A 10,040-nucleotide genomic window follows, 5' to 3' on the forward strand; every position below is an offset into this window, starting at 1 on the left:
CCTGTCAACGCTTTGTCTTTGTGGATTTTCATGGTACATTACTTTGAGAATCTTCTTTTTCCTCTCTGGCTTTTTGTCAGTCATCCACGGCCGGGGACATTGTTTCTTTTACAAAAAAAAAACTGTTGCAAAGTACCTTAGTTATTCGAAGCATTCTGAAAACAAGGGCATGCAATTCCCTTCAGTATCAGCAATTTCTTGCACCACTTAACAAGTAAACAAGTAAAATGTAAAAGTCAACTCAAGACTTTCTACTTATTACATGCAATGGTTGTATGGTGCACATTGCAAAATGAAAGTTGTCAAGTGCTTTCTAAATGATTTCTAACATAAAATGTTAGACCACTGGAGTTTAAATCAATCATGTGCAGTGGGCATTATAATAGGCCAGATTTCTATTGGATAAAAACTTATACAACAGGTTATTGTTATAAACACATTTATTTATAGTAAAGTTAAACAATTTTAAAGTCACACTGTAATTTCTCTGCAAATCAATCAGAAACCCTTAGAACCAATATGGACTTTGTTTTAAAAAGAATATTCCCACGGTTGCATTTGGAAGCTATGATTATGGAATATTTGTTGACAATACCAGAAAGAATATCACTCACTTTATTGTGTTTCATAAATATGTGCTTTCCATGCTGAAACTCTTCTTGTATAATCTGTTTAAAAACACTTTTTATGTTGTTACAGACACATCTGAAGATTGCACTGAAGTGGATGAAGAAGGTGCCCCTGTAGTAGGTTTATCCCAAACTTACAACACTGCAGGGCTTAACTATGTGATGGTTCAGACAGAGAAACAGCAAGATTCCTCGTGTTGTTCTACTGACATCACCTAAATGAAAGAAACATTTGCATGTTTTGAATCAACAGAAGATAAATTGCTGAAACAGAAATACTTCATTCTTAACAACACTTTGATGGCCAAATCAAATGAAGATTCATAATCTCAGCTCTTCAGACATTTTGTTAGTTGTGTCACATGATGTTCAGAAAGTTGGTATATTGCACTGTATCATATTGCAATTAGCAGGTTGTATTGTATTTAAGACACAACAGATTTTGGAACACTCCAAAATACATTGCGTACTATTGCTAATTTAAATAAACTTTTCAAACTTTTTTTTACAAGGCAACATAATGTATATTGTAAACAGAGTGAGTGAATTATGGTATGCTTTTGTTTATATCTTCTTGAACTCTACAGCATCTATAGCTGTGTAATTTGCTTAAGAATAGTTTTGAACTGTATATGTTGGTTGATTTGTGTCACCTGTCTAGCACTGCTAGAGAGGATTATAAACAGTTATCTTGGGCACTGCCCAAGGGGGAGGGGTTTAGCCCGTTACCAAAGGAACCTCGTCAAAACATTTGAGGGACCAATGACATAGCTGAAATGTCTGAAAGACATTCTTTGGTGCCCTCCAGTGTTTAAATACATAAAGATGCAGCTTTAAAGATGCAAACATTTATATATATTAGGTTTTATTTGATATATTTGCTTGGGTGCGGGTTGAAAACTATGATTTGTTCAATTGCATAGACTGGTGGTCCAGTGGAATGTGACACAGAAACACACATATTAAGGATGGACTAATGGTCCTCACTTCCAAATCAGAGCACTGCAGCCAAGCACTCTACACAACCTACGTATGAAGGTTAACTAACTTATCAGATATTGTAGGGCATAACATTATACATGGAGACCGCAGCACCAATCTAGCAATTGCAACCAATAGTCTGGTTATCATACCCTGGTGATCAAGCCCACCGCTCAGCCCAGTACTCTTATTCAGGCACTCTAAAGGAAAGTCTGTTTAGTGGGGATTTGGGAGGGATGATTCCTCTGCAGTGGAGAGTGGGGGCTTTCAACAGCCTGCTATGGTTTGCATTCCTCATGATGCACTATCAGAGGAAATCAGTGACACTAAATGAGATTAATAGGATTTATGTTAAGGAATGTTATTTTTATGCCATCGAAAATACTTTTTTAAAATGATTAACAGCTTTTTTTAAATAGTTCAGATACCAAATTAAATCCTTAAAATCTTTCCTTAAAAAAAGAGACAATACAACAGAGCCAGCAAAATCATCATCAAGGGTTTCTGTTTTAAAGCTACCCAGAGCTTTCTGAACTGTGTTTCTACACTTAGTTCCAAGTTAGCATTTGTAGTGCTTATGTTGACTAATGTGAAAAATGCCAGTGCTGGTGGTGTGAAAATTGCCAGCCATGTGGGACATGTGCACTGTCTGCATGTCATATAGAGCTGCTTCACAACTACTGCATTAGCATTATTAACATTCCTGCACAAATGGCTGCGTAGTGTTATGATTGAAAACCAAACATCATTTATTTTATCAAGTGATGAAGAAATTAGTTACTTGTACAGATTGTTTTTTAAATTAAATCAAGATGGTTTCATTTTTTTAAAGTGACGCTAAGTATCCTCAACTAAATAATTAATTGAATTGATCATTTTTATTATGAATTTGAAGAATACATTTCTAATATAGTATAAGTAGGACAATAAATCAAAAGACTCAGTGATTCATATTCCTCACAAGGGTTCTGTGTAAATAGACAAAAATGGCACTAAGCAATTATGGTCTTCCAGACTTCAGTCAAACTATATGAATATAATAGGAAGCAAAAAATGTTTAAGCCCTATCAGTTGTCAGGTTGAGATGTTTGGTAAAATGCATTGCTGTGGCTTCTTGCCCAGAGGCTGGTGATAAAAGGTCAGTGGCACTTTCTGTTTGTCTAGCCAGGAGTGTAAGGTTACAGTGTGATTTATTCATATTCTAAATAAAAACATACTGCTCTGTGCCTTTCAAACAGTGTATCTTTACAAGTCTAATTCTTAAATGTTTATTCTTAACATCACATTTTGAATTGGATGCTTATTTAATAAGAATCTTCATAATTATTGTATCAGAATAATGCAACAGTATGGTAGCTCATTGAGCCGATGACAACATAAACAAATAATAATCTCATGATCAGAAGATACTGTACTGAAATTACTATTCTGTTATCTTATGATAACAAGATAATTGATCTCTCAGTCCCTTAATATTTCCAAGCCTTGTCATGGCCTCATTGAGCTTCTCCACAAAATACCAGTGAGACTACATAAGCCTTGTGAGCTGTCCAATAGAGGAAGTCAACACAGTCATTGCTTGAGTCTGCTCTTCTGGTCAATTACTTCCACTCCACTGTCGCCACCATGGTTGCTGTGTTCTGTCAGTATTGTATCACGAGATCACCATGAACAGAAAAAGTGAAACACAATTAGTCTAGGTGGGAATTCATCTCCTTATATAATGGTGCTTAGTACATAATAAGAACTCAAGAGAGCAACACTGAAGAGGTCTTGTGCTGGACTGTAATGAGGCTTCTCTGACTACTGCAGTCTACTGGGGCTGATTATTGTCTTATGGATGAAATAGATCCCTTGCTTGATTATTTTGGTCTCACAAAGTACTACATTATAATACATAAACACCAGCAGACAAATGTATGGGGCCACCTGGAAATCTTAGTAAAACCCTTTCAAGAAAGCAATACTGTACAAGTCATATATAGTATACACACAAACACACATATATACATATACATAATACACTCATTAAAAAAATAATCTGTTTATTCTAGAGCCATATAGAGCTCTGGCAAAATACAAATGGTGTTCAATCATGCCTCATACATATATATATATATATATATATATATATATATATATATATATATATATATGTGTATATGGTTGCAATGCAGTTACATATTAAATGAACAAGATCAACCATCCTGGATTCTATTGTAGCACATCTTGGGACATGGGTCTACTGAGACACTGGTTTTAGGAAAGCCCACAGGTACTCAGAGAGGTTTGTGTCTGGTGACTGGATTCCCATGGCAGAGCTGTCAGGAACAAACCCACACCTCCACCTTGCTCTGCTGGTGACATAAGTGGCTATATTAGTACAATGTTTTGTTGATGTCACTTATTCATTTAACCACTATCATTTTTTTCTGAACATTTGATACAAATCAACAACCTGAGAGTTACTGCAAACCCCAGGTAAATACACTTTTACAAATGCCTCAACTCTAGTTCCAACCATTAAGTAAAATAGTTGCAACTTTTCCCAGAAAATATAGCTTTTGTAGAGAATATATATATATATATATATATATATATATATATATATATATATATATATATATATATATATATATATATATATATATATATAGTTATAGGCAATATTTACCTCAGATAGGAAGTTCTAAATCAGCAGAGATCTAATGAAATAATTGCTCTTAGCACGGTGACAGGAAAGTTTTATTACTGATTAAAAATAAGCATAGAATGATCTATTCAAATCAATGACTGTGACAAGGCGAATGCATTTGTATTGGTGAAATATTTTGCAGTTAAAACACGATCTGACTGGAACACATGCCCAATACATTTCTCTACTACTGTTTTTTGTTTCCGTAAGCACTGTTCTCGTTCTGAATTGGCCGAATGTTTGATTGTGACTGCAGTGAAGGGCACACACATGGTGACAACTGGCTGCTGCTCTCTGAGTCCCTTTCCTTTTTAGGTTATAAGGGTCTCTGTATGTTTAGGATAATATGATTGACAGCTCCACTCCAGCTCCAATTAGCACCCTATAATTTATTAGCTTCTGCTTTCAGATTATGCGTTAACTTCACAAATATTCCAGCCACGGAAACAGCAGCTATCAAGTGTCCTTTCCGTGATCCAGCTCTGGGGTTGCAGCGCAGCCTCTACAGACCACAGAGCTCAGAGTCTGCACAGCCACACATTCGAATCATTTACAGGCACGCGTGCTGCTTGTGTAAAGCTGTTTTTATATATGTTCACGTCATGAAATCTGAAAAGCCTGAATACAAATACTCCTAACAGTTAGTTTTTTAATCTCTCCAAAAGCAGAAAATAATTTAGTAATAAGTGTTTACCACAAGGACAAAACAGATTCAATATGTTTAATTTAGGTAATTGTTAGGTTGTTTCTCATTATATTTCTTTCTTTTTCTTTACACATAATCCTTTAGTCGGTTACACTTTGGTGGAACCAGCTTTGTTCATTTCTCTCCTGTGTTTATGAATCTGTGATTGTCTTACAAGTTAAACACAGAAGGCTTAATAAGAAGAAACAAAAGCAATTACACCGAAAAAGTAGTAAGGTATTATTTTAAACAGTGCAGACATTTTAAATCCATTCACCAGATTAGTTCTAAAATAAGACTTTGTACAAAGTCAAATGAAAATGTGTATGTATGTATATGTACAGACAAATAGACATAGATAAGTATACATTAAATATTAACCTTTTTAAATTATACATTGTTTATGAAACATGAAAAATACTTGATGTAATATATAACCCTCATTCTGACCCCATGTGATATGGAACAAACAACATATTCTACACATTCTACTAAACTAAAATTTGGACAAACAAGAAAAGCTCTTTCCAACCACAACTTCTCTTGTCCTTCAACAAGCCTGTCATGACTTTAATTAACATCAATCACCAGCTGTCCTTTATTAACATATTAAACCAAAAGCAGACAGAGATAAAAAAACATAGGGAGTGCTAGTAGTTTTTCACTTTTTTACATTTCTTCTCTATCCTAGACTTTCTGGGCTGCACAAACATTAATTCAACATATAATACTTTCAAGAATATTTATGGAATATAGTATGTTAAATCTATGGCACCTCTAGTCCAGTTTGTGATACAAAAATATCCCTGTTGTAAGAGAGTTGGCTTTGAATTGAACAAAAAGTAATGATCTGCAGTCTGCTCCAGAACGTATACAACGTATGTCGCCATACAACGTATGTCACCCTGGATAAGGGCGTCTGCCAAGAAATAAAAATAATAAAAATAATAATAACAAATAAATTATGGAAACACACACATTATTGATATTGAAATAGGCTTCTACTACTTGACCCACAATTACTACAACTTTGTTTCACTCAGCTGCAGAGTTCATGTGAAACAATACACTTTTAAACTATTTTTTCTTTTTCACTATGAACAAAACATTGTTGAAATAAAGACGAGTGTCATGGCTTTTATCATATCGACAACTTTCTAGTAATCTGGGATTGATGCATAATAGTCCTCACAATATACACAAAATAAAACTTTATCATGATAGAAATGAATGCACATGGATGTGGATATATTGTAGTATGGAACAGAGGCTGCAGTAAATGGATGAAATGTAATCACTCCTGCTATGTTGAAAAATTCCTACAAAGTCTGAAGGAAGAATGTTTTTTTCTACAGCTGTGTTTTTTCCATTCAGTGGTGAAAAGCACTTCAGAACTGTTGATTAAAGTGGCATGTGTATTACTTTAACCTGCATCATTAAATTGAAAAGGACTGTAATATATTTCTCTGGTGTCAGAAATGTTTATATATTTCAGAATATTTTGAATATTTAACCATGAAGATTAAAATCATTCCATGTGTTTTTAAGCAAGTTTGTGAACTAAGAAAATATTTTGTAAATCAACATTAATGTCTTTCAACGAAAACACAACAACAAAACTAACACACAGCTTTAGACGAGCCGCACTTTCACTTTTATTTAAATGGTGGTGTTCTTTCCTATCCACAGATTGCTACAAAAGAAAACATGTAACATTTACACCATGAATGTCTTAGCAAAATAAATACTTTAAAGGGAATATATTAATGTGCTTATTTCGAAAACCTTAGCTAAAGCTTGACTTCCTACGGACGAGCAAAGACTCAAAGACTGAAGACCTTTGTAATAAAGATCTTTAATGTAGCTCTTTATACAGTTACAAATGTCTCTTATTTCAATCCTATAAAACGACTCAGATGGCAGAAAGACAGCAACACACACACACAGAAAGAGCTCCTAGTCACAGGGATCATGTGTCCACAATGTGCTCTTTGCTGATCTTTGCTCCTGCTGCTTTGCCCAGTTGTTCCCTGTGAAGGCTGTCTTATTTTCATTTGGGGGAGGGTCCAGATTTCACAAAATGCTCCTTGTAAGAAGTCCGAAGCACTTGTTTGGTCAAACTCAGTAAAGTGCCACCTTAATTGTGAGTCTGTTGAGTTCGAACAGTTGTTCTCGACAGCTGCAGTGGAGCAGTCTTAAATCAGGTGGCCTCAAATAACCACTGCACAATTCAGATCATAATAACGGCTAATTCTTTATGATTTTTACTTCTTTTTTTGCTTATTCATTACTGTAAAGTTGCTATTTTCTTGCATGGTGATTACAAATCTCATTTCAGGATGTGAAGTGAATGAATTAACATTTACAGCAGAATGTTCTCAAGTCTTCTTTAGTGAAAATCTGTCCTTTCGCACTTCCTCAAGAGAGTTCATTATTTCAAGTGCTCATCCTAAACTGATCACAAATATCTGTCCACGGCACTCTTTCTCGGTTCTTCATGGGGAAAGGCATCATTTCCATCGTCTCCTTGCTGTTTTTGCTCTGCTGAAGATCAGTTCCTCTGATCAGATTCCTTCTCGTTTCTTGTGGGTTTAGCTGTGGTAACTAATCAGCTCAGGAGGGCTCCGCCACAAAGGGAGTAACGTCGAGCTGAAACCGAGATCAGAATCTGTTACAGAAAATGCCTTTTAATTTCAAAAAGGTAGAGATAAACAGGGCAGCCAAGGGAGGTAGATGCAGGAGCACTTTAAAACCAGTAAAGGTCCTTGCTTTTATCCTGGGGCTGCAGACCTGAGAGAGGAAATGAGAAAAAAAGGGAAAGAAAGGAAGATTAGGGAGAGGAAGACAAACAGCTAAATTCTAGAAGTTAGAGCCCTGAAGCAAAGAGTTTGAAAGCTACAGCCACCCAGAGAAAAGCAAAGTGAAAACATAAACATAATAGGTATAGGAAAGAAACAGTAGTAAGACAGAATCACCTGTAAAATGAATTATTAAGTATATTTTAAGGGATTTGGTTGTACAATTTCAGCTGTAATACATACATATTTAATATTTATGTACTATATATATACACACACACACACACACACATATACACACACACACACACATATATATATATATATATATATATATATATATATATATATGCATTTTATTATAAGTTAGATTATATAAAATAAGGCTTGTTGCCATTAAATTATATTAAACAAATGTTATATATATATATATATATATATATATATATATATATATATATATATGCTCAGCAACTAAAAGCAATCTACCAGTTTTTTGTTTTTTTTAAATGGTAAGGCAATAAAGCAAGACTTCCAGTTGAATGCCAATTAAATAATATTAGTGAAGTATACTGTAATGCACACTTATGGCAAAGGAAATAGATATTATAATGTATTAACACATCACTATATATATTATTCTGTGATTTATTACAGTATATCTGAGATTTGCTGATCAGCAATTAGAAAGTCCAGAAACTAACAATGTAATAGCCATGCAGATTATAACTTGAGAATTACATGAACCATAGACATGAATCCTAAAAAATTGTTATGGTTTAAATGTTCAGATGTATTTAAAGGTGGAAGTGCAGATATAAAAATATAGCATTATATGACATCATATAAAGGAGGCCAAGCCTCAGGGGTAATTCTAAATTTACAGAGGTGGGATTTTCCATTCACACTTTCTAAGCAAAATACATATATAATCCAGTGCTATTAGTGTACTTTGAGGGTCATTTAAAATATGCAATTTGTTTATTTTTAATGTACTAATTTAAAACCATAAATCAACAAAGATTTTGCCTTCCATTCCCTCAAAAACATCCCTTCCCAAGTTTACCTGCATCCACATTCAGGCCCAAGCTCTGGCTCATGTCTGTGCCGGGTCCTGTGAAAGGCCCCGTCCAGGCAGAGGAAGCGGGTTCACTCTTGCCAATGTCACATTGCGGGGTTCCCGGCGTGGGCACGGTGGCAGGAGTAAGCCGGTGTGGTCGTACTGACGGTACTAACAGAGAGCTGTAGCGGGGGTCGAAGTGTGTGCCGTAGACATCGTGCATGGTGGGCCTGGGGTACGCCGAGCTCTGAGTGCTGATGGCTCCACTGAGGGAGTAGGGGTGGTGATGGTGGTGGGTGTGGTGCCACGGTTCGGGGGGACCCTGGTGCAAGTGGCTGTGTATAGAGGCTGTGGAGTAAGGGTCTGTTGGAAAGGGAATTTCAGTGTGTGGACCACCCAGGGCACTGCTTAGGCTGCTACTGAGAGAGGCCGTGACCGAAGGCTGATAGGTGCTGTTCCAAAAGGATGGAGGGAAACTCCTCTGGCTCATTGGGAATGATCCATCTGACAATCAAAAACATACAAGAATCTTATTATAGAAAGAAAGGATTTCATACAGAAAAGTCATCTGAAGAGGCACTGGGGTTATTTTTTATTTTTTTAATTGTTTCATTATGGTACTAAGTTAGTCCAGTTTAGCATTTTTTTTTTTTAATTATTATTATTATTATTATTATTATTATTATTATTATTATTATTATTATTATTATTATTATTATTATTATTTATTTACAGTACTAAAATAATCATTTGAATATAGGTATTAGCATAAATTAAAATCGCATGGTTTTGGTTTACCCCAAAACCGGTTCCTGAATGTGACAGCTTGCTACTAATATTGCTGGAAGTAGACAAAGAAGACAGAAGACAATGCATGTAGTTTTGCAATGCATCTCCAGCCAAGTATTAGGCAAAAGGTGACCGTCGTGACCATAGTGAAATATTGCTGTATGAAAACGTAAAAACACGATATCATATGCTTACGATACATACATTGTTCAATTATTCTGTTATGTTGTTCACTTTACATTCCTAGTAAGTCGATGTTTACAGTTTTCAAAAATTACTACCATGTGCATTTTACTGCGCGAATTACCAAAGCGTTTCCCAACTAAAAAGGCTGTTAATCTGCGGATTTCCTTCTATTTTAATGTATGTCCCATTTAAAAAGCCAGAGTACATCAGTCAGCGC

General features: G+C 35.2%; 2 protein-coding genes across 3 annotated transcripts in view; one reads left to right on the forward strand and one right to left on the reverse strand.

Annotated features, from left to right (window-relative positions):
• Positions 1 to 2,845, forward strand: part of ros1 (c-ros oncogene 1, receptor tyrosine kinase) — a 44,668-nt gene extending 41,823 nt beyond the window's left edge. The window contains exon 40 of the mRNA XM_066714030.1: positions 700 to 2,845. Within this exon, the coding sequence (XP_066570127.1) occupies positions 700 to 848 (149 nt within the window). The 3' untranslated portion in view covers positions 849 to 2,845. The remainder of the gene's footprint in view (positions 1 to 699) is intronic.
• A 3,776-nt stretch (positions 2,846 to 6,621) lies between these two features.
• The window catches only part of vgll2a (vestigial-like family member 2a), a 7,077-nt gene continuing 3,658 nt past the window's right edge, over positions 6,622 to 10,040 (reverse strand). Inside the window, exons 3-4 of one of the 2 annotated variants that reach the window (XM_066707674.1) lie at positions 8,855 to 9,352; positions 6,622 to 7,639 (exon numbers count right to left, since the gene is read on the reverse strand). In XM_066707674.1, the coding sequence (XP_066563771.1) occupies positions 7,599 to 7,639; positions 8,855 to 9,352 (539 nt within the window). In that variant the 3' untranslated portion in view covers positions 6,622 to 7,598. Of the gene's footprint in view, positions 7,781 to 8,854; positions 9,353 to 10,040 lie in introns of both variants that reach the window. The other variant, XM_066707673.1, reaches the window with a different exon arrangement.

Source organism: Amia ocellicauda, chromosome 1 (genome assembly GCF_036373705.1).
Source record: "Amia ocellicauda isolate fAmiCal2 chromosome 1, fAmiCal2.hap1, whole genome shotgun sequence".
Lineage (NCBI taxonomy): Eukaryota > Metazoa > Chordata > Actinopteri > Amiiformes > Amiidae > Amia > Amia ocellicauda.